This window comes from Penicillium macrosclerotiorum (genome assembly GCF_028827735.1).
Source record: "Penicillium macrosclerotiorum strain IBT 26536 chromosome Unknown utg000006l_segment0_segment0, whole genome shotgun sequence".
Taxonomy (NCBI): Eukaryota; Fungi; Ascomycota; class Eurotiomycetes; order Eurotiales; family Aspergillaceae; genus Penicillium; species Penicillium macrosclerotiorum.
This window is the reverse complement of record NW_026643085.1, coordinates 676,848-699,878: the sequence shown is the minus strand read 5'-3', so window position 1 is coordinate 699,878 and position 23,031 is coordinate 676,848. Positions and strand designations below refer to the sequence as shown.

The 23,031-nt window shown below is 51.6% G+C and overlaps 9 protein-coding genes across 9 annotated transcripts; 3 read left to right on the top strand and 6 right to left on the bottom strand.

Moving 5' to 3' along the window:
• Positions 1-296: 296 nt before the first annotated feature.
• N7462_005541 (uncharacterized protein) lies at positions 297-923 on the top strand (the record flags this gene model as incomplete). Its single annotated transcript, XM_057077259.1, has 4 exons — positions 297-500; positions 564-652; positions 718-859; positions 918-923. The coding sequence occupies 4 exons, from the start codon at positions 297-299 to the stop codon at positions 921-923; spliced, it is 441 nt and encodes a 146-aa protein (XP_056932839.1).
• An 877-nt stretch (positions 924-1,800) lies between these two features.
• N7462_005540 (PQ-loop repeat-containing protein) lies at positions 1,801-3,141 on the bottom strand (the record flags this gene model as incomplete). The annotated part of the gene is made up of 1 exon (XM_057077258.1): positions 1,801-3,141. One exon carries the CDS (start codon positions 3,139-3,141, stop codon positions 1,801-1,803), a length of 1,341 nt encoding a protein of 446 aa, XP_056932838.1.
• Positions 3,142-3,872: 731 nt separating this feature from the next.
• On the bottom strand, positions 3,873-4,613 carry N7462_005539 (uncharacterized protein; the record flags this gene model as incomplete). The annotated part of the gene is made up of 2 exons (XM_057077257.1): positions 3,873-4,404; positions 4,489-4,613. 2 exons carry the CDS (start codon positions 4,611-4,613, stop codon positions 3,873-3,875), a joined length of 657 nt encoding a protein of 218 aa, XP_056932837.1.
• Positions 4,614-6,113: 1,500 nt separating this feature from the next.
• N7462_005538 (uncharacterized protein) lies at positions 6,114-6,923 on the bottom strand (the record flags this gene model as incomplete). Its single annotated transcript, XM_057077256.1, has 2 exons — positions 6,114-6,525; positions 6,586-6,923. The coding sequence occupies 2 exons, from the start codon at positions 6,921-6,923 to the stop codon at positions 6,114-6,116; spliced, it is 750 nt and encodes a 249-aa protein (XP_056932836.1).
• Positions 6,924-7,691: 768 nt separating this feature from the next.
• Positions 7,692-10,216, bottom strand: N7462_005537 (SH3 domain-containing protein; the record flags this gene model as incomplete). Its single annotated transcript, XM_057077255.1, has 5 exons — positions 7,692-8,816; positions 8,875-9,026; positions 9,095-9,691; positions 9,749-10,096; positions 10,189-10,216. The coding sequence occupies 5 exons, from the start codon at positions 10,214-10,216 to the stop codon at positions 7,692-7,694; spliced, it is 2,250 nt and encodes a 749-aa protein (XP_056932835.1).
• A 1,002-nt stretch (positions 10,217-11,218) lies between these two features.
• Positions 11,219-13,194, top strand: N7462_005536 (serine/threonine-protein kinase; the record flags this gene model as incomplete). Its single annotated transcript, XM_057077254.1, has 2 exons — positions 11,219-11,936; positions 11,993-13,194. The coding sequence occupies 2 exons, from the start codon at positions 11,219-11,221 to the stop codon at positions 13,192-13,194; spliced, it is 1,920 nt and encodes a 639-aa protein (XP_056932834.1).
• An 837-nt stretch (positions 13,195-14,031) lies between these two features.
• Positions 14,032-15,091, bottom strand: N7462_005535 (mitochondrial 54S ribosomal protein uL15m; the record flags this gene model as incomplete). Its single annotated transcript, XM_057077253.1, has 2 exons — positions 14,032-14,638; positions 14,775-15,091. The coding sequence occupies 2 exons, from the start codon at positions 15,089-15,091 to the stop codon at positions 14,032-14,034; spliced, it is 924 nt and encodes a 307-aa protein (XP_056932833.1).
• Positions 15,092-15,756: 665 nt separating this feature from the next.
• Positions 15,757-17,767, bottom strand: N7462_005534 (uncharacterized protein; the record flags this gene model as incomplete). Its single annotated transcript, XM_057077252.1, has 3 exons — positions 15,757-16,892; positions 16,959-17,232; positions 17,297-17,767. The coding sequence occupies 3 exons, from the start codon at positions 17,765-17,767 to the stop codon at positions 15,757-15,759; spliced, it is 1,881 nt and encodes a 626-aa protein (XP_056932832.1).
• A 2,754-nt stretch (positions 17,768-20,521) lies between these two features.
• N7462_005533 (uncharacterized protein) lies at positions 20,522-21,097 on the top strand (the record flags this gene model as incomplete). The annotated part of the gene is made up of 1 exon (XM_057077251.1): positions 20,522-21,097. One exon carries the CDS (start codon positions 20,522-20,524, stop codon positions 21,095-21,097), a length of 576 nt encoding a protein of 191 aa, XP_056932831.1.
• Between the last annotated feature and the right edge of the window lie 1,934 nt (positions 21,098-23,031).

The window sequence follows — 23,031 nt, the reverse complement described above, 5'->3', positions numbered from 1 at the left end:
CCAATAGCCAATTTTTGGCGCTCCGCCGAGCAATACACCAAAAAGCGTTGTTTCTAGAAGCCGACTCGGTGTGCACGCGGTTCTCAGTAAAATTATTGACAGAGTTGGAAATTTCTGGAGAACGATGATGCGTTCAGATAGCTCTACCGCTAGACATGAAGAACAACAGGATCAATTAGCTTGTATATAGCATTTGAGAGCTCCATCCATAGATTCAAAAAAATGAGCACTAGCTTCATGTTTCTTCTCTTCCTTTCGTTACTCTCTTTCTTTCATCCTCTCTGCTCCCTTTAAAGATGCAATTTTCTTTATCAGTCGCCCTACTTGCGGTGACCTCCTTGGCATCACCTGCCCTTCGACCCCGACAAACCTCCAAGTCCGCTTGCACTGACCCGGTTACCCGTATTGAGTGGGATGGCCTCACGAACGCTCAGCAACAAAACTATCTCAAGGCCGAACGATGCCTCTGGGATAGACCTGCTCAGACCCATTTGCGCGCGGTGACTAGCCGATACTCGGACTTGGTCGCTGTGCATCAAAACTTGAAGGACTATGTCCATTAGGATGGCCCTTTCCTACGATGGCATCGATACTTTGTGCATGTTCACGAGTCCCTGCTGAGGACTGAGTGCAACTACACCGGGCCTACTCCGTGAGTAGTATCACTCCACATTGCTCATTTCTTTTCATCTTTATTACAATCTCACGCAAAATTAGATGGTGGGATGAGCGCAAGCATGCCGGCGCTTTCAGGACCGCGTCTATCTCCCCTGATACATTTGGATCAGCAGTTGGCACCTACTACAACGTTTCGCTGTTCGACCAAGATGAGGATGATTATGTTTGCATCAAAGACGGAGTAAGCGCGGAAAATTCCGATCAACCTGGCTGTAGGACCGCTATATTAAAATCACCAGGCTTAAGGAAAGCGGTACCTTGGCTTCTGGTCTGCTGTCTTCTCTTCAGTGTAATTGTATGTACACAATCGTCCACTTCAGGAGAGAAGTCAGGAATAAAGTCTTACGACTGAGCTATAAAAAAGCCGACACCTGAAGGGCATTTACACTACAAATTGAATCTGGATTTTAGCACGACACTAGATTGGGCGTAGGTGTTGTTGATGCTGAAAACAGGTTACGTCGCAACACGTATCGATTCGTTAATAAGTTCGATTCAGGCCTGAGCATAGAAATAAGAAGGTTCGGTTCGTCGCAACCTGAAATCAGACACTCCGTTGGTCATCTTTACCAAGGCCGGAGTTGCTGTAGCATTAACGGTGCAGCTTCCGGAGGCCAGACCCCAGTTACGAGAAGGAACAAAACAGGACCGAAAGAGTGAAACGATGAAAAGTCGGAGATCCACAGGTAAAGCGTATGAGACTTATGGGGTGTTTATCAATATTAACAATGGCCAATGATTCTCGTCCTAATCGTTTGAGGATGCTTGTAGTATAGAATTCAAGTAGTACGATCGTGTCGAACGACCTGCCACAACCTTCTAGAAGGCCAAACCACTAGTGATGCACCTATCTATCCTCCACCCCAGAACCCGGACAACACCAAAAACAAAGATGATCATAGAAACCCCGAGATGCAAAAAATGAAATAGGCCCAAATTGCCTAGTGTAGTGGACTAACGAATAAAAAGAAAAAGGAAGGGAAAGAAAAAAACAAAGCTCAATGCAAGTCGGTGGATTGGAACACGTCGGTCATCACGTCATCATATATCATACCAAGCCTAGAATGTGGAGTTCTGAAGCGAGGGCGAGGGATTCGAGAAAAGAAAACAAGTGACATGCTCTTATACAGTTCCATAACGCCCACGGTCCGAACCGAGAAGCGCCTGTGCCTCCTGTGGAACAGAAGTGCGCTCGCACTCGCTACGCGAAGGGGATGCCGATGGAATCCAGCCACGCATCCAGCCGCGAACACGGCGCCATCGACCTCGGCCGCGCTTCGAGTCTTCGTCGTCGTCATCCATGCCGACATAGATCTCATCGTCTGTATCCCGGGGTCCGTACATCAAAAATTGTACGCCCATGTAACCGTCAAGACCCAGTACACCGAAGGCGCCGAGGAAGAACGGGATGGCACGTCCAATCCACTCCCAGCGGTCGTTGCCGTGGACGTCGGCCCAGCCGCCGCCACCGTACGGCGGGAAGTCAGACCAGGCGTTGGGGTTGGTGAGTAACGAGGAGGAGTAGAAGAGGTTGCCGGAGAAAGCGGCCATAAAAAGCAGCGGAGAGAGTCCTTCCGTGCTCTTGCGGCAATAATTTTTATAGAGTTGTGGTGGACGCGAGCCGAGATAGAGAATCGTCGACATCCACGAGAAAATACGGCCCACAATTTCGAGGATGGTCTCTCGAGGCGCATGGGAAATGGGAGGGTGGGGTGAGGGTGTGGACTCGGTGGGGCTTGCGTTTGCGAGGACGGCGCAGACAAGCGAGGCTACCAACATCGTCCGAGGTAGTGCGAAAGGCGGACTTGACGAGATGCTGGTTGTACGCACTGGTCGGGGCGAGGAACCGAACTTCTCCGTAGTATAAGGCGGGGTACGACCGAGAGTTGAGTTGAGAGTTGACCCCGTCTGCACGCCCATATCTTGAACCTCCGTCTTCTTGTGGGCCATATCGACTGCGCCCGGCGCTTGCTGGATGACATCGTTGTCTGGAAGAGCCACGCCTTGCAGGACAGGTCCTCGAGAGGTATGATGATCATGCGAATGCGGTAGCTCACCGTACCCGTCATATCGGCGAGATTTATAGTGCGTATACCAGAAGAACTGGATTACCAACGTGACGTCGACAAACACGTAGTAGCTCGCGACCACGACCTGCCAGCCAGCCTGGCGCGTGAACAGCGCACCCAGGAGATTACTCGCATCTCCAGCGCACCAAATGACAAGGAAGAAGATCGAGAGACCCGATGTCGACTGCAGTTGGTAGTTCTTGTATATTTGTGGCAGTTGGGCAAACAGCCATGAGACAATACTGAGGGTTCCGAGAACGGACGAGATCAGCGCAAGCGGAGTGGGGAGACAGATGTGGAGATGGGAGGAGATGGCGGTCAGAAAGCGCGAGGTTGGTTCGCAGTGGTCTGGTAAAGAGCCCGAGAGAAGTCTCTCTAGCGGCGGCGGCGGCATGGTCTTCTGTCGTCGTGATTTCGTTGCAACGAGGGCGCCGGGATGAGGTCAACGCGAGTCAAGCGCTATCGGCGATGACTCGATGCGGGATCCGGGGCAGCGATCAAAGGATCTGGGGCCGCAGGACTCGGTGATTTCGGCGACAACAGTAGAGGGTGGGAGGTAAAGTATAAATGAATGATGCGAGGGCAGTCTAAAGCACGTCTAGAGAGAAGTCTAAATCATAAATAGAGGAGTTGATGAGGAGAAGAGCGCGAGGCCAGGTCACCCCTCGCACATCACGAGAGCTGAAAGCAACGATCTTGGCCCGATTGGGCTTATCGTGACTCATGAGATAAGCATCGGCGAGCCTATCAGCAACCACCCGATGGATTCCGGGGTTGAACCGGTGATGATTCAAAGCCATTAAGTAACAGTAAGATCGAAGCATGCTCTCATTTCCGAGGAGAGGATACCGAGTTGATTACTGGATTCACATAAGTACCGTCCAGGCCTGGATTTGCACTATCTGCTTGACATTATCACATTTTTCAACACAACTGCCATTATCTCCCACCATGTTTACAAACCGGAGCAAGGTGAAAAATGAAAGGATATAAATTGTGTCTCCGAAGCTCAATAGAGGCGACACAAAAAGAAACTAGAAGAAAAAAAAGAAAAAGAAAAAAAGAAACAAAAGCCAGAAGAACCAAGACCCAGGTCAGGGCTTTGCATGTCCACGTGACGCGTACCTACAGCATCACAGCAACAGCCAGGACGACAGCGGCGCCCATCAGGCCAGTCGCGACCATACTGCTGGGGACACCAGCACCGGGCACACCAGAACCAGAAGCCGATGAGCCAGAAGAACCAGAGGAAGCGGTGGAAGCGGTGGAAGCAGCGCCAGTCTCCGCAGCGCCAGTAACATAGTGGCTAGAAACCCAATCCTTGACGCTCTCGGGGAGGTCTTCGTACCACGAAGGGTAGTGACCGTTTTCGATCTCGCTATAGATGGATGAGGCAACAGATGGAATGGCGATTTGGGACAGATATGAGGCCGGAATGGCAGTGATCAGGACGGACTGAATGGAGGCAGGAGGTACGTCGGCCAAAGACGGCATGGTATAACTAGGGTCGGCGGTCATGGCAGGGAATTCACCGGAGCCCGCACTTGAGCCTGATCCCGAGCCTGAGTTGCCTGTGGCAGATGGGAGGTTGTCACTATAGTCTGTCGGAAGGTTGGTGTAATCGGTGAGATAGTCCATATAGTTGGTATCAGTCTCTCTTTTTACATTGTTAGCAGAGGCGATTGTATGAAGTGATACAGGAAAATGAAATAGGTATCAGGTAGCCATGGGATTCACCTACATGCTGTTCAGCTCGCTCATCAAGCTGTTGTAGTAATCGTCCTCATACTCGCCGTATTGTTTCTTCTCAAGCTCAGCGGCAGCAAGAGCCGCGAGGAAGACAATCGCCAGAGTCTTTGAATGCATTTTGGAAAGAGATGGGAAGATACCGTGGGAATTAGAGAGATATTCAAAGAATAGGAGACAGGCACAAAGGCTAGCGGTCGTGGAATTGAAGGAGCGGAAATTTTGAGTAAAGAACCTCTTCTGTGCTTCGCGAAGACAACGACGGTCTTTTATACAAGCGGCTCGTAATAGTGAGCCAATTGAGTCCAAGTGCGCTTGCGTCTTTCCCCTGTATTCCACAGCACTTTTCAGCCTCCGTGGGCTCATGGCTCCGTCCGAACCAATCCGTCAAATTCAAAAATTCAAGCGAAGTAATTGCACCCACTCGCCAAGTTCAGACGGGGTATTCTAGGCTGTACTCGGAAATTCAGGGCCCAAGTCTAATCCAACCAAAAACACTGTTTCTTCAGCTGGAGACCCGTGTTTCCAAAAATTAAACCCAGAACGGGCATCTATCGTGGATTTGTGCCTTTTTTGGCTTGGTGTGATTGATAATAACTTTATAGATCTCGTATTTCTGGGGAGTAGAAAGGGGCATTGGTGCACAGATTGGGCCATTGTAGATCGCTTGCGGGGCCTGGTAGCGTCTGAGCTCAGATTAAGATTTGAGAGACCCGTTCGAAGGACTTGCAAGGAACGAGGCTCTTCGTGTTGGCTGTAGCACGAGATGTGCTCATATATCTTGCTTCAACTGTATATTTTCGAAGTTCATAGTTGTTCTTGTTGGTGTACTTTTCTGACTTTCGGGACTTCAGGCTGATGGGCTTACCTTGGACCCTGATCGACAGATAAGTGCGGGTCTCGGCGGAGATATATACGAGGTGCACCATTCTAGTTGAAAAACTGAATACGAGCAAGGCAAAATTTTCACACGCCCGAACAGATCGAGAATTGAATTAAATTAAGCAACTCTGCGATTCTGTCCCACCCCGAGCTGGTCTCCAAGACCTGTTCCTTAATTACCTGCTTGGCAGGGCTATTCTCAACTATTACCTCCCGATAGCGTTGATTCAACCACCAGCAGGCCCGCTTGGCCCGGATCGTGATGCTTGTGTTATTTTTTTTGAGATAGAGAAAGAGATATTCGCTACATATCTCTTTCCATAAAAATAAATTAGATAAGAGCTGTTACCCTCTTAGCCAGGTCACATGATTCCAGTGCACCTTCTTAGCTGGTTCAGAGATAACTAATAACAACACCTTTACATCTCTTGACTCTGTCACAAGAGCAGATTAGAAAATAAGGGGCGGATTACAAAATATATAAGTATTCTGAAGGACTATGGGAGAATAGCAATTTCGTACCACATTATGTCATGGCCTGCTTCTTGGTCTGGCTAAGTAAAACCGTGTTGGAAGTGAAAGCACCTAAGAGTATCTCTTCAAATTAAAGGTATCCAAGCATAGGCAAACAAGCCACAAAGGCTTGATCCTTAGATTGAGAATAGCCGTGGAACGCCAGCATGACATCTTGTCAGAAGCAGAACTCTAGAATTGATGAACCTCAATCGATGTCGCAAATTAGAAATCGTTCTCCCCGCGATGTCGCGAGCCGCTCCGACTGCGGCTATGGCTATGACCATGTCGGTGATGATGGTGGTGATGATGTCCATGCCCAGACAAATGTTCATGGTGATGTCCATGCTCATGCCGGCCATGGTCCTTCATTTTGTTTTCCAGCAGGTTGCCCACTATCGCGCCACCGATTGCACCAAGAAGACCGTGTTCTTTCTTGTGCCCGAGGAAATATCCTGCTGCACCACCCGCCAAAGTAGCTCCCATTCCACGTTCGCTTCCAAGGTCAGCATCAGTCTCCGAGGGGCGGCTTCCTCGATCATAGCCCTGAGGATCTTCTGCTTTGGACACATGGACTGAGGGTGGGTGAGGGCTGGGAGAGGGAGTAAATCGTGGTTGGTCCGCCGGGTGGCCGCCGCTTGGACCGAAGTTAGCCTATCAAGTTGATGCGCTGGCAGTAATCACACCTGCCACTCACTAGTAGCCCATATTCTCTGGAACTTTGTCGCCCTGTACAGGAGGCATTCCTACATTCGTCACTGGGCCGAGGTGATCAGGCTGCCCCACAGGAGTGTAACTTCGCTCTGCTGCACCGCCCTGATAGGGCTCCGGCGTGAGGTGGTATGGGCTCGGGTGCGCTGCATAAGTGTAGTTTGGCTCCGGTTGCCCGTCTGCCTCAGTGTACGGCGGCTGGTATGGCTGCTGTTGATACGCATATGCAGGAGGTTGATTTCTCTGGTCCTCTGGAGGATAGTAACTGACCCCGCCCGGAGCCGGTGTTGAGTATGAAGTGTACGGGTTGTAAGGATCCGCCATAGTGAACAAAGGTCGAGCAAGAGTTGAATGGAAGTTGCGAAAACAAAACCACGGCTTATTTCCCCCTTGATTCCGACTCTTGCTCTTTTAAAGAGAACCCAGAGCCCCGGCTGCTGACAGGAAGGCGCCATACATCATGGCGCGGCTGACCTGCCCGCACGACCCTCCGCAGCAACCCTGGCATGCACTGACATCCAATCAACGTTGCAAGGTTTTCCAGAACACTATAATGGAGGGGTCATCCCGGCAAGAAAAACCGCTGGTGTTCAGATGGTATACTGAAAAGACATAAAATGCTTGAAGATACTGAGATTGTTACGTCACTTCTCCAAGATCCTCAAAAAGCTATGGAAATAAGGGGAAAAAAATCAAGTCGACACGGATGACTCGGGGTATTCCGGTGGGAGCTAATAGATCCACGCAAAGAAACGACAGACAGGAAAATTCAAGGGAAGAAAAGATAGTGCTTGACGGCTGAAATCCAGAGCCTATGAGTCGTTTCGTCGCAGAGCGAAACAAGGCAGTGTAGGCTGGATGCATTGAAGATAAAGAGGCACAAACGCAGGAAACCCCCCAAAGGTATAAGAAGCACAAGACAAAATGCGAGAGAGAAGAAAAAAGAATGTAACAGAGCTGGCTGAAAGAGAATGTGCCCAGCACACCCCTCGGAAGTGCCCCACTGGTCGCCGTTTTCAAGAACCGGCCAGGCCGGTGAATGTATCCACAGAAAACATGGTCAAGAAAGAGAAGACATATACACCAAAAACATTAAGAAGTTGGGCTCTGCATGTTTTGTATGGTACTAGAGTGTTTTGTCCGCTGGGACATCCAGCTGACAAGCATCTCGTCAAGCTGATTGTTCATCTCTTTCAACCGCTTGCTCTCCTCTTTGAAAAGTCGTCCAGTGACAGGATGTTCGGGGCCCGCAGGGGGGATATTGGATTTATCGTGGACAATAATGAAAAGATCGCGAATGTCATTTTCTTCATCCATATATGATCGTAGGCTGGCATCGCTCCAAGTTGGAGTGTCCACTGAAAGGGTGTCCAGGGAACCGGGGGTAGCTTCGCTACCTCCCTTCATATAGTTGGCATCAGTGTCAGGAGATGATGGAGAGGATGGTGGGGAGATGGATTGTGCTCGCTGGATTGTCTCCTTGGTCAATCCAGGCGCTGCAATAGGGATATGATCTCCTTCCTGGTCGAAGTCGATGGGGGATACCGATGCGCGGTCGTAGTGATCGGTCACCACCTTCGGGTTGAACCTTTGGGGAGGAGACATCACGGATGGTTGAACATTAGAGATTTTTTCAGACGAGTCGTACGGGCCTCGCCACTGTGCTTCGCTGGATAGCTGCTCATCGGGAGAAGCGAAAGGGTCTCGAGAACCAACGGATGCGAATGAGTCTTTGGAAGGGTTAAGTTGGCCAACAGGGGATGCTACAGCTCCATCCCCAATGCTTTCGGTATCTTGGGAAGTTACCCGACGAATTGATTGTTCAGATTGGCTTCTGACTGTAATCTCCCTTTCCATGATCAAGTCTGCGTTCACGGAATCAGAAGATCCGTCTGTTTTGGTTGCGGTAGGACTTGCGGTGGTTGGGGGTTGTTTCTGAAGCTTGTTACTAGTTTGCCGCTGTGGCTTGACAGTTCGTGGTTGTTCTGGTGACACAGACTCCAAAGATGCCTTTGGCTGAGGCGAAGCACGGAATGCAGACTCCGCCGGGGACTTTTCTGCTTCCTCAAAGTCATCATCGGCGGATCTGGTCTTCTTATCTTTACGCTTGAAGAGACCACTAAGCATCCCTGGTTTTTTATCCTTGCGTTTTTTGTCGTCTTTAACTTTGTCCTGGGACCCAGTAGCTTTGTCGATGCTTTCGAAAGATCCACGACCCTGGAGAAGATATAGGTTAGGTCAAGGCGTGAAAATAACATTGGAGGGTTGGTCATACATCTTTCCAATCGTTCGTCAAAGTAGTGCTGCTGGATTCGTCACGCAGCAGATTGGGCGTAAGTGAAATCTTCTTTGGCTCGGCAGTGTCATCCTTGAAGAAAGAATCCGTGTTCCGCACAGTACCATTTCTGGATCTACTGACAGTGGGCTCTGTGTTTAATCATGTGGGTTAGATGGCCCGATCGATTGAAAAACAGTTGGTCGAGGTGTATGCTTACCTTCAGGATCAAAGAACTCCTCGCTTGACCGCCGTGGGTCAGATATCGCTCGATCTGATTCTTGTTTTTCCGGGGAGCTAGCGCCCTCTGCCTGCTCTGTAGGCTTGTCTTTCTGCACCTTGGGACGCAAAGGTTCTACAACAATGTCTTCATTCTGCTCCTGGGCGTCACCATCTTCCGACTCGACTGTTTCGTCATCGTTGAAAAAATCACCATGTTCGTCCTCCTCATCCGTAGAATATTCGACATCGGATGCTTCAATGTATGTAGGAGCAGCAAAATTGACAGTTTTGGCATTGCGCCTTCGCATGGCTTTCTTCAGAGGGTTCTTGGACTTTTCTGAATTATCGCCTAACATTGTCGCAGACAGATCGACGTTTCGGTGTTTGTTTAATCGGGCAAGGCGTTCAGTAGGGGTTTCGATGTGTTCCGCTGGGAGATAGCCGATACTTCCGTCTTTGACAACTCGCACAAGCCACCAATAGCTGTTACTGTCATCTAGAAGCACCATGGTATCTCCTTTGGCAGCATTTGCCTGACCGTCGACTGTTGCCACGAAATTGTGAAGCGCGTAGACAAACTCGAAGTCGATATCCTCTGGTTGATTATTAGCCTCAGTGATTGGGATTGTACGACCTTTCGCGAACAACATACCGTCATCGATCGAGGGAGAGCTGGATATTTTATCCATCAAGTCATCATCAAGGAGATCATCACTTTCGCCATCTGCCAGATCCCCGTCTTCATGATCGTAGTGCCCGTTCCGTCCTACGTCCCCATCTATCTCTTCTGGGTCGTCGTACATGTCCCCATTTTGATACTCATGGCTACCGTCGGCACCGGGTCCGTTTGATATCTCCGATTTAGTATCCTGGTCTGCATGACGAATGGATAATTCCTGGTGGGGGGCAGGCCGGCCGCCCCCAAGGGGTGTAGGGTGCTCTGGTTGCTTGGTGTGATCTTTGGCGGACGGGGTTTCGTGATCTTGGAGATCCAAGGTATCTACAGCGATTGGGCAGTCAGTACTGGACTCCATTCCATTTCTGATGACAGGGCGGCCCCCAGATGAATAGGGAAGGTTCCAAGAATCATACCAGCTCGAATCATTTGGGGCCTAGTCATCATGCCCTTTGAGTAAGGAACGTGGAATCGGCGGGGTGGAAGCAGGCGAACCCCAGAGTGCCGGTGCTAAAAGAAGCGATTGTTGAACCAGCACTATCGGACGTAGAAATGAATAGATAAAAGTGGCGTGTGGGCAAATTCCGTCGTAAGAGTCCCGCAGCTCGACGATTGAATCCCCACTGACGGCCCCAGGAGCTGAGATGAAGCGGTGACCCCAAAAGAACGACTGCGCCTTGACAAGGAAAAGGTGGGGGCTGGTCGGGCACTTCAGTCGCAACACGGAGGGCACAAGGGGCGTGAGGAGAAGGGAATTACTGCCAGAGCGACATTGAGCATGAAAAAAGAGACAAATGACACTAGCAGCACAAGGTCAGGGTCGTGGTCGCATCCCCAGACGGCCAAAAGGAGGTTGCGTCCCAAAACAAGCGCCCCTTGCGCGCGGCTAACCAAGTAACCAGGGGCTTCCCAAGCCCCTGAAATAGGGCATCCCCAAATGGAAGGTAGGGCTCAGGGCTTCCAGCTGCCCGTGCCTTTCAGCTTGGATGACTCAGCTGCACCTGCTCATCGTCAGATGATCCGCGACTATTCCCGATAGAGGCACCGCTCATTCCGTCATCACCCGAACTTCCCCGAATGCTCCAGTTTGCCCTTGCTTGGCATCGTCTGCATATTATTGACCAATCCCTCCTCTGGTGATTTCCTCTGACCTCACCAGGCTTTTTCTATTGTGATCTTCCCACCTCTTCCATAAAGTTCATCTCATATATTATCAACCTCCCCAGACCTTCCCAACTTCCTTTCTAACGTCTATCGCTCCACGATATCATTTCGACCCCGCTTCCAAACGCTTATCGCCCCACTTCTTGCACCTGCAACTCAAAACCTCAGAAAGATTACATCAAACAACGGAGAGCAGAGGATTCCTCGAATCCTACTGCCAGCCTTCTACGGGCACGCATCCACAACGACGTCCTTCAACGTGCGCGCCCTCTCATCGGGGGCATGGCGCACCCAGAGAGATCCGGGGTAGCCGCAGGCTTGAGAATTGAGACTTCATTCCACCAGCAGCGACCAGCATGGTCGGAGGAAGATGAGGCGGGGAGGAGAAGATCGACAACGGGTGGCGATGGTATCGAGAGCGACCGCACCAACATATCTCATGATTACAACGCGCGACGCCGCGATACTAATGAAGACCGCAGTGTGTTAAATGAAATGCATTCAGCCACCCCTCCCATCTCAGTGCCTCGCCCAGATGGCCGCCCTGCAGACGACGCTGGTTTTCCCCATAAACCAGAAGACGTTCAAGGCTCGCCATTAGACAACTACCTGTCATCGCGTCGTCCCTCCATCACCTTCAACCCCAAGGTCTCCCTGGACTCGGGCCTCCAACGCCCACTAGAGGAGCCTCTTTCCAAAGGTGACCTCGATAGCCGCCCCCCGCAAAAATTTGAGTCTCGGACCTCTGGCCTCCGAAACGCCCTCTCCCAAGATGATGACTCGGCCAATCAGCAAAAATCCAACCCGCGGGGTGTTGACTCGAAACAGCCCCAAGATCAGCGGGGTATTCCGACCGGCGCTTCCCGCGGACAACCTGTTGGCAGCCCCAGTGACTCGATTTCCGGCGCTGAGATAGACCAGCCAACCTCGCTGACCTCCATGTCCACGGCATCTCCGATCGCGGAAGAAGTCCGAACGCCCCCGGAAGCGTTCGCGATACGTTGCTCTCGCCGCTTTACATCACATCGCCCTCTCAGTCCTATGCATCCCCACCAGACCGCAGTGCCTCTTGGTCCGGGGGTGTCGTTACACCTTTCGGAAGCAAATCCCGCAGCTCTACCCTCGACCGTAGCAGCAGCTTGCGCCACCCGGGCCGTGGTTCTCGCCGCTCTACAGCTTCTAGTGGCAAGTCTCCTGCCAGCATGTTCCTGTCTATGTGGTCCGGTCGTGAAGAGCCGGCATCGCAACCTGACGAGGAAGGGCAGATGGTGGGCACTGACTATGTCCTTGGCAAACAAATCGGCTTTGGTGGCTTTAGTGTCGTCAAAGAAGCCTACAAAGTGGAAGAGCATGGCACCACCAAGCGACTCGCTGTCAAGATTGTCAAAAAGCACGTTACCGGCCGCAGTGAGACCGAAAATGAGGAGGTTCAAGCAGAGTTTGACCATGAGGTGCGGGTCTGGCGATACCTCAACCACCCTCATGTCCTAACCCTTGATGCTGTCTACGAAACCGATTTCGCCACCTTCTGCTTCACTAAGCTTGCTATTGGTGGAACTTTGTTTGATCTCGTTCGCCAAAACCGACGCGGCCTCGACGCAACTCTCGCCAAGAAATATTCGTACCAACTCGCCTGTGCGATCCGTTATCTCCATGAGGACGCTCGTGTCGTTCACCGTGACATCAAGCTGGAGAATTGCCTTCTCGACCCGGTCGAGACGGCTGACGGTATGACCTCTTCTACCCTGGTGCTATGCGACTTCGGAATGGCGGAATGGATGACCACCGATGATGGTGGCGAGTCTCCTGATCCCTATGATGAAGTCGCCGACCGTCCTCCGCCAAAACAGATGGGCCCCGCTGGTTCTAGCACCAGTGTGGCAGGCAGCCTGGAATATGCTTCGCCCGAGCTACTTCAGTCTGCCAATGGAGTCATCCATCCCTCTGTCGATATTTGGGCCTTCGGCGTCATTGTCTTCACAGTCGTCGTTGGGTCCCGGCCTTTCCAAGACTCCTTCGCTCCTCGTATCCAGGCCAACATCCTCGCTGGGACATGGAACGAAGATGCCATGATCAACGAAATCACCGACGAGTTTCTCCGCAAAGACCGGCAAGATGCTCTCGAGCTTGTCAAGGGCTGCCTCGAAATGGATGTCGATAAGCGATGGACAATTCGCGATATCCTAGCCTGCTCTTGGCTGCGTGAAGTTGCTGAGGTTACGGAAGAGAGTTCGCCGGATTCTGTTTGGAGATTATGAACGTCTTCGACTGTCTCCCCTATTATATGATCTCCCTGCCCGTCTGGTCATAGAGGGATTTTTTTTTTTATGCCCTTGTTCTCTTTTTCTCTTTCCTGCTTTATGGTTCGGCGCTACTGTTGTCCAAGCGCTGGCGCTTGTCTTATTGGGAACTTTGATCATCATGATACCCATTCATTTCTTTCTGAAATTGGCTACCGGTTCTGTTTTCCTTGTTTTTTCCGACCTACCGATTATTCCTGGGTATTGCGCATTATGGACGAATATGAGACATGAAAAGACCAAATGGCTTTTGTTCAGGAGTGACGCGGCGAGCATGGCGTTTTATCTTCCCCCCACTTTTCATCAGGCGTGTATTTCTTTATGTTGCGTTTTTTTTTCTCCTTTCTTCCTTCTTGACATTGCTTCTTGCTGTGCTGTACTTTATACGTCCGGATCTGTTGTTTTTTTCTGATATCCTAGCCGGGGGCTTTTGTTCTCTGCTCACTATCTCCGCGATCTCTTCTCAGTCGGCTCTACACGCACGGGCGGGTTTCTACTCGGGCAGACAAGACAAAGATAATCACAGAACATCTATACTTCCACTTCTTACACTTCCACTGACGACCTCAGTCCAGAGTTTTAGCATATCGTAAGCCTTGAGAACACATTTTCTAAAGATTTCCTGTCCCAGTGATATATCCATATTGTGATGCCCGTAGCCAGAACAAGTTTGAATCAACAAAAAAAGAGAATATAATTTATTTAAGATCGAAGCGTATCCAAAATAAAAGGGCTAGTTATACATGTACAATAAAATGCTCACCTCCCCACAAGACATCACCGCCGCCAAACATTTTACCAGAGTCTGTTCTCCGGCAGCACCTTCTCCTTCTTCGTACCGGCCGCAGACTTGCGCTCCTCCGGCGAGCGGAAGAACAAACTGGGGCCCTCGTTCGGCTTCAGCAAGTGAGCCAAGTAACCCCGATGCGCCGGGTCACGGTAGTACTCGACATCACGACGGCGCGTCGGATCTGGCAGCCGATACTTCCAGCCCTGGGCCTTCATGATGTCGGCCTCGGACGTGGTGCCGGCGTCCGGCGATGCGGCCAGCAGCGCGGGGCTGCTGCTCTCAGGCGACCAGGCGAGCGAGACGAAGGGGTGCGACTCTCTGCGGAGGATGTGACTGATGGCGGTACGGGTGTAGAAGCGGGTGGTCACGGAGCCGCCGGCGGCTTCGACGGCGGAGATGGCAGTTGCGGAAGCACGCGAGACGACAAGGTGGATGGGTTGTTTGAGGGCGGCCGGGTTGTTGCCGAGGACCTTGACGCCATCTTTGGCTTGGTGGATGCAGCGCGAGTGGGAGAGCTCGCGGATGGTGATCGGGCGGGCTGGGTCAATGCGGCCTTGGTCAATCCATTCCTGGATGCGCTCGAGGTTGACAGGAGCCACTTCAAGGGCGAAGCTGGAAAGATGTAATTAGCAGGTTTGTTTGGCGAGAATTTCTTTACTTCATTGTGGAAGTGAGGATCTTATGGTATCGAGGTCTCGGAGACGAAAGGAATTGGGGGTGACGGGGGGAGAAGAGAAGAAACACATACAGATTCTTGGCTCCACGCTCGCCATGGACGACGATGTCGGGGGTCTGACCACCATTGAAACCTGCCGGCACCTTTCCGTGCTGCTTTTGACCCTTGTGACCACGGCCAGACGTCTTACCCTTGCCGGAAGCAGGTCCACGACCACGACGAATGCGCTTGTGGTAAGCGGAAGAATTATCGGAGAGAGAAGAGAGGATAGAGGCGTTGCGTGATTGCTGGAATACTGGGGCGAGGAAGGCCAATGGTGAGGCCTGCTGGAAGGGCCGAGCAACAAATTGTTGCAGCTGCATAGGCAGCGCCATCAGTCGGGGAGGCATGATGGGCTTGGTGATAATGTGCTGGGAGTTGTTGGCCAGGATCGCGGACGACGGAGATCTTTGATGGGGGCGGATAAATGTCGGGCCGATATATTCGGACTTGGGCAACGTTCAATAATTATTCAGGCAAGTTGCTCAGCTCAACTTTCGGAATCAAGTCGAATTTTTCGATTGACTCTTTTTCGGTGCTTCGATCATTTGACCCAGGTAGATTCTATTTTGTATAGTGTTTTACAAGGAATTTCGGAATAAAGGCATGGGATGGGAATCTAATTTTTTTCATTTGCTGCGAGACTGATGTCTCCGCCATTGTAGAACGCCATAATATGCACCATAGCAAGGTTTAGGTTACAACGACTCAATAAAATAAGCAATTAAACGCCTGACTACCATCCTCAACCACTATGGTTTTATCAAGAGGGAGAACACCATGGCCCCTTCTAGCCGAGAAACAACGCCGAGATAAATGCGAGCCATGGTCATCAAACAGTGAGAAAAAAGAACTGTACAAAAAAAGGATAAAATGAAGAAAGGCAAGTGGTAAGAGCGAAATGGTAAAACATGGACGAAAAAGATATACAGTGAATGGGAAGAGGGGTGCTGTTCATGAGGTGTCGTAACGCGGTCACGTCGTCAGAAGAAAGATATGTAAAGACCAGAAGGATTTAGCCAGAGAAGTTCTGAGTTTGAGGAAAGAAAGGTTGGAAGGGCGTCTGAGTCCAAGATTCAGGGTAGATGTAGGGTAGTAGGCCGGTTTTGCGGTCAGCAGACGTCTTTCCCAGAGGCTGGTAATGCATATGATCAAAGGGGACACTGCGTTGCTGTTGCATAGAGGTGGATGGAGGTGGAATGAGCAAGGTGTGAACTGAGCGAACAGGCCGGTACGGGGAGTCTCGGTTGGCAAGGAAATAAGATGGTGAAAGATGAGTTTGAGGCGTGTGGACAGAGTAGGCAGAGACCGCGGGGGATACGGTCGCAGATGAGACGGCGAAAGGACTAGGGTTGTGTCTGGCCAGCTCAGACAGTGCGGGCGTATTGTAGACACCAGATGCCACAGGTGGCACCGCAGCAGGAGGCATTTGCTGAGTCCAATTTGAGTTCCGGTTGTAGACTGATGGCATAAGAGCAGGCACTGGTAGTTGCGAAACCGTGGTCGGAGGAAGGGGATGAGATATCGGGTTGGAGGAAGGCGGGAGGTGAGGAGGAGGAAGACGAGAGACTACACCCGAGAGTTGTGTTTGGGCAACGGGCGCAGACGTGGGAGTCAAGACAGGTGGGAGCGTGGGAATACCAGAGTTCATGGCAGATGAGATAGTCAAGGCGGAAGGGATGTTGTGAGGGGCCATCGCAACCCGCTTCGTAGGATGGAGTTCACCGTCCTCATCTCGGCTACGCTTGCGAGATCCGCCGGTTGCAACCTCGTTCGACTGTGAAGGGACAGGGTAGGGCAGCCCGGTACCTGGCATAAACCAGTGTTTTTGATGCTGAGGCTGTGAGTGCGGACGGAATATATCGGTCGGCGGCGAGGGCAACTTGGACGAGGGCGATTGAGGTTGTTGCAACCGGGGCGGCGAGATGCGCAATGCGGGCTTGTCCAACTCGGTGGGATTCTTCAAAGCCTGGCTGAAGTAGTCCCCGAACAGGCCCAGCTTCGTTTGCCAGCGAGACCATGTCGCCTCGGAGGCGAACAAGTCGTATCGAATGTTGCTGAGGAACTCAACCTCCATGATGTGGATCTCCTGCACCGCGATACCTGAGACCTCGGCCCACGTCTTATTGGTGTAAGTGTTATCGTCGAGAACTGGAGCTGAGTCAGCATACAAGGGCCAATTATGACGAGGGCGGTGAGGCGATAAGGAACACTCACATTTATTGCCGAGCATCAACGCAACCGTCATCAAGCGGAATTCGCTGCCTTTCTTGCCCTTCACACCAGCATTGAACTTTTTGAGTCGGTAGATAAAGAGCAGGGCCAGTAATATTACGTTCTGGCTGACCTGGGTGGTGGAAAGAATCGCGGCCACCCACTTCTGGAAACCATAGGTTGGAAACGCCTCGGCAACAAGACAAGGCACATCATGTCGTCGGTCTTCGATGGATTGGAGCTTGGGTGTCTTTTCAAACCAAAACAGGCAAGTCATCTGGAAAACCCCACCATGTCAGTCATGTCTGTGTCTGCGGCAGAATCCCCTTTCAAATTCTTACCTGGGCGGCGAACTCAGCCAAACTGCCCTTGCTGGAGTTAATGGATGAAGGAATCCGCAGTTGCGATCCGCTCGAAGTGCCAGCCGATTTCTTTTGATTGTTTACCGGCTCGGTGGTTGAGGTCTCCTTCGTGGGGGCGGCGTGGTTTGAATGGCTCTGGGTCGATTTCAATGAAGCCATCATGGAGGACGACATAGAATCGAAGTGCGCACGCGAGTGGTCATACAGGTGGGAGGACATTCCGTGCCCTTTCCCTCCGTAGGCAACGGTTGGAACGGCATTGTAGGCCACACCGGTCATGTCGCCGGGAGGAGTGGGCAGACCGTCCCGGAAGGGAGCAGTCCAGCAGGAGCCCGTGGTCTTGGCGGGCTTGGATGGGTAATGGTGGTACTCTTGGGAGGTCAGGTCGACGGTGGGAGGGATCGGGCCAAGAAGCGAGACAGGTTGAGAGCCCAGTATTCGTGAAGACATAGGGATGGTGAGGAGTGAGACTGAGCGAGAGGTGAACGCATGTGGGAGAGATGGAGGAGCCGGACGGTGTCAAATCAGGAACCACCCAGGCGATGAAGGAGCAGGGGAAGGAAAAGCCGAGGGGAAGGATATCCTCAGTCCATGACCCTATATACTAGTGAAGGTGGTGGAGAGGCACCAGCTCGTGGTTGAGCCTGCCTGTTGGCGGAGGATGAAGGTGTATGTAACTTGTCCCAATTGGGCGGAGCAATCAAGGCAGTGAAGCGCGGGGTGGAGCAACCCTGGGCAACGACGTGGTGCAAGGGCTCGTGATCAAGAGAAGGAACGAGGGTGACGATGTGATATATAAGAGTGAATAGAGGACACAAGAGGAATAAATGGAAACCGATCTTGGTTCTTCAGAGGGGCAACGAAATGATGTATATGGAAATAGCCAAGAACCGCTCCATATAAGGAGTGGACTAAACCCGTCTGGAGAGAACCAAAGGACCAAATTAATGAGGCACTGAGCATGGAAAATTAAAAAAAGAAATGAATAACAAAATTCAGAAAAAAAAAAACTCCAGTAAAACGAATGAGACGTGCCCCCCAAAAAGGACTGTTCACGGCTAGACAGGAAAAGTGAAAGCGAGAGCGCGTCCGAAAATCCCAGAATTAAAGAAAAAAAAATATTATTATTGAAGGATGAAGTCAAGGCATCATCTCCTTCCTGCGCAGAAACGACCCAAGTCCACTCTGGGACTAAAGGGCGAGAGGAGCCAGGGTAGGTCGACCCATCCGGAGAAAGCATGAACAGCCAATCCGCTGGGACAGAGTTTGACCCGGACGCAGGTCCAAAGGGTTGATCCTCCTTTCTGGGCTCGTTTTGGTTCCGGTTTGGTCAATCTAGATTGGCTTGTCTCTCGGCCATTCCCAGCGGTTGAAAAAAAATGGGTTTTTTATTCTATTTTCAAAAGGGTAATTACAACTAAAATTACCAGATCAATGGAATTGAAACATCACAGCGCAAGAAGAGACCCGACCAGAATAATCAAACAATAATATTGTAATATAATAATACAGATAAATAAGTCAAGGGCGCGAAAAGAAATGGGAATACCAGTTGATGTCAGAGCGGAGAGGGTCATAAGTGGATGCAGGCCTAAAAAGGGTAGGTCGCAGGGTAATGTCTACGGAGGCCACTGGTCCCGGCCCAGCAACAGGAGCGGCAGCAAAAGGAGCGCCAGCCCTAGGAGGGCGCAGGCCTACTGAGGCGGGCGTAGCGCGGAAGGGAAGGGGGAAATTGGGTCAGAAAACCTCCCCCTCCCAAACCAAAGTTTCCCAAAAAATAAAAAATAAAAAAAAAACCAAAATTGAAAATGAAAAAATAAAAAATGAAAAAATGGAACAGATTCAGCACTTGTCGGAGGACAGATCCAAGACCTCCTCGAAGGGCCTCGTCGCGTAGGACCCATATCAGATCCAATAATCCAATCATCAGACGGGATTAGCATCGTTGCAACCGTCGGCCCAATGCCTTTGCGTTGGTCGTTACGAAATGCGGGTACGAGATGGGGACGGAACAGTAAAAATGAGCAGAGGATTACGAGGTGTTACCATAGATTACAAGGCATGGATCCTATACTACCGAGACATCTGTGCATATTATGTCGACTCCCAGCAATAGTTGTCTGTCCTTCGTCGACCGCCCGAAATAGAAACCCCCCAAATCAAAAGCGTTGGAGGGTCGGTCCACACTCTAGACAAGCATAGTGATAATGTCATCCACTACAGGTGAGGAGTAAGTAAGAAAATCTGGCGTACAAGACAGTACTTGGTTCGTTCATTTCGGAAGTCGGAAGTACAGAGTACGTAGCTAGTGGGAGTGGTGAGCGAGGTGAGGTAATGGCTATACCTCCAATAGGCTGTGAGGGGGAACGGGGAAGGTGGTGGCATGTACGCCTCCGACCAGTGTTGGAAAGGGTATTGAAAGGGAGGACCTCGGGCGACCGTGGGGGGGGGGGGGGGGGGGGTTTGTTGACCAAGAAGCGCGGGGCCATGGGCGAGCAGGAGGGTTTGAGCGGTGGCTGATCGCTAGTCAAGAGTCGTCACCAGGTGGACAAAGAATGGGAAGGGCAGTGAAGCCCAGAAAGTCAAGTAAAACTTACCGGTAATACAGGATACGGGTGCTGGGGACAGGCCACCAACCAAGTAACGCGCCCCTGCCCCAAGAGAAGATCATTTGCCTGGTTGGTGAGAGGGAGGCTGGGGGAGGCTGGGGAGGCAAACTCAGGGTGACGGTAATTTATTTGATGGCTGAGGGCAGCATGGCCGGCATCATCAATGATTATTACTCCATTGAGAAGGCTAATTTCAGGGGCCACTTGAAATCGATCCCGGATCGCCCTCGACAACGAGCATGAAACCGCGAATATGAGAGAATATTAAATGACACTGTGAAATGTCAAATGTCAAATGTAACTATGGACTATGAAATTTACATAGCCAGATAGCCAGAAATCAAGGAATATCATGTTAAAAGAGATGTTTACCTATGGAAGAATCCATCCCCATCGGGGACCTCAAGGAGCTATGCAGATAGACTCCGTCCCTCGCGAGCCTATGGTATGGCGCACGGATGTACGGAGGCAGCGGTAAGGAAACGATACCGAGACACAGAATCGGGAGTCTCGGGTCCTTTTTTTTTTTTTTGATCGGCGGTAAGAATGAGCCATGGTGGGTGGAGGCGTGTGTGTACAGAGTGGTGAACGGACCATGATTGCTGCAGCGGTGGTGCTGGTGCTTGTGTATTGGTACTGTCACTCGGAATGGCGAGCCTTAGTAAGCCCCGCCTTCAGGAGCAGCCACTGGACCACTTGGACCGCACCAAAACTTGAACCGATCTCGAACGCTCACTGGCCACGACTGCTCCAAACCAAAACCGGGCCTGCTGGTCCAATCACCGGTCAGCCGAAGGCAGGCAACAGTGACGGTCCTGGTGCCGGAATTCCAGGATGTGAGGATCCACCGTCTCACTCTATAATCCGAACCACCCGCCTTCGTCTCCGGCTGCCGCTGCGAGCTGGCGACGACGCCCTCTGGACGCGCCCACCCCCCCCCCCTGCTCCGCCGGCATTTCTCACTGGCCGCTCACTCGTCGTGACTGGTCCCACGGAGACCCAAAGAGTGCCGAGCATCCCTACGAGCTACCCTGCGGTGGTCATCGTTGTCTATGTACGACGGCCGAATCATGATCTGATGGCCCATGGTTGGGATGATTGCGCACGCCTCCCGATAGGGATCATCTCCTTTCATGGCCACTGCACCTGGGTCTCCATTTTTTTCCCATGATGCCGATGACTTGCAATCATCATGACACGGTTACCCGGTGACTAATCGCGTACTCCCCGACAGTTAGCCGCTCCTGGGCGACTAGTGATTGGCCCCAAAGTGGGATTCCTCCCGCCCCCTTCGTGTCCTTCGCTGTTGGTCGTGTTGGTTTCCAGCCCGTGGGCGGGCTCACTAGGTGTTTTCCGCCCTCGTCCGTTCCTCCATTTTCTTGGATCGTCACCTTTTCCTTGTCTCGGGCTCGCTCTCCAGCTCCTCCTGGTCTACTACTTCATACTGGTCCTAGAGGGGCGCTACGGCTTGGGTTTCGCTAGCCGGAGACGGGCTCCTCTTTTTTTTTTTGCCTCCCACTTAGCTTTTGCCCAACCCGTCGGACGACTTTCCTTTCGTTGCTTTTTCTTCTTCAAGACTTGCTGACTGCGGGCCTCAAAGATCAAGAGGGGGGAAGGAATGGCAACCCATACACAGGCCAACCAACCTCAGCCCCGTACGGGGGCCCGTACGGGGGACACAATGCGTCGCAGTCAGTAGGAGGATTTCAGGGGAGGCGCCCGTCGATAGCCCAATTTGATAGTTCAGGACCAGCGCTCGAGGCGAACCTAACGCTCCCACACATCATCCCCGGAGCATCTCTGACGCAGGCTCTGGTCCACCACAGGTGTGAGATGTATGGAGGACATGTACATGTACAAAACGGGGGCCCCGGACTTGCGGACGTCTCATTCGCCCGACCAACCTGCAACCTCCGACGTCTCGCGTACTTTTTTGGCCTCCAAGCGCCTTGTCTGTAAAACCGGGAAACCGAGCCTTGCTGGCCGCTTAGCCCCAAATGGCGGTCGTTTGACTCTGGGTCACGGCGAAACCCTGTTCGACCCAGGACGTGGTCGTTGCACCTGTGATCCATTTGCGCCTACTATATGACCGGGGCACTTCTAGCTAGTCAAGCCTAACGACCAACCCAACGGAGAAGATCCGACCGTTCATGCAGATTTATTGGACACATTTCTCTGTTTTCCCCTCCCTCCCTCCTTCCCCTCTCATGTGCATATTGCAAATTGCAAGTTGAGGGCGGGTTCGGATGGACAGAGGGTGACCTCCCACTGCTGGCCCAATCAAGAGTACAGAAAGAAGAACCCATAAATTACCATGATCCATCTGAGTCGGTGGACCAGCTGTTCAGATTTCCTGTCCCGATTCGGAAGTCAAATTGGATTCTCCCCCCCTCCTTCTCCCCAACACGCAGAGGGTGAATCCACGCTCCTGCGGAGAGTCAACGACACGGTCGTGTACGCGCCGCAAGTGATAGGCGTCTCCAGTACCATGTCACGAACCCGACCCTGGTCGGTGATTGACAAGTGATTAGTCCTACTCGGGCGGGAGATGCAAGCGGAAAAGAAAGATCCCCCCAACTGGCCCCAGTGCTTTACAGTTTCATGCGATGCGTTCTTTTCGGTCCTTGTGAGGATTCATAGGAGGGACGGAATCCTGAAGTCCGGATCCATATTTGTCGGCAGACTGTACTCTCTGTCACTTCGGTCAGAGTAAGTAGTATCCACGTCTTTACTCGGGGGCCTATACTTCGGACATAGTATCCTCTTACCGATCAATTATGGCATACGCCGTATTTCGTAGACAGAAACAGATTGAAGATATGGGTCCCGACGGTTACCTTTTCTGAAATGTCGCGATGAGGATACCTTGTTCCCGAAAACAACACCCTTTCCTATCATGACATAAACGTGGGATAATAGCTAGATCATCGAATGATGTATCAACGGTATACCCGAATAGGGGGGGCGACTGGCTTTGCCTCCGGCTAGGCCTCATCAGTCTGAGCCTCTATACTGTGTACAGCGTACACAGTACATCTCTCTATACTCCGTACGGTATTTCGGCTGGTCCTTCTTGCAGCGAAATCCGGTTCCCCATCACGCCAC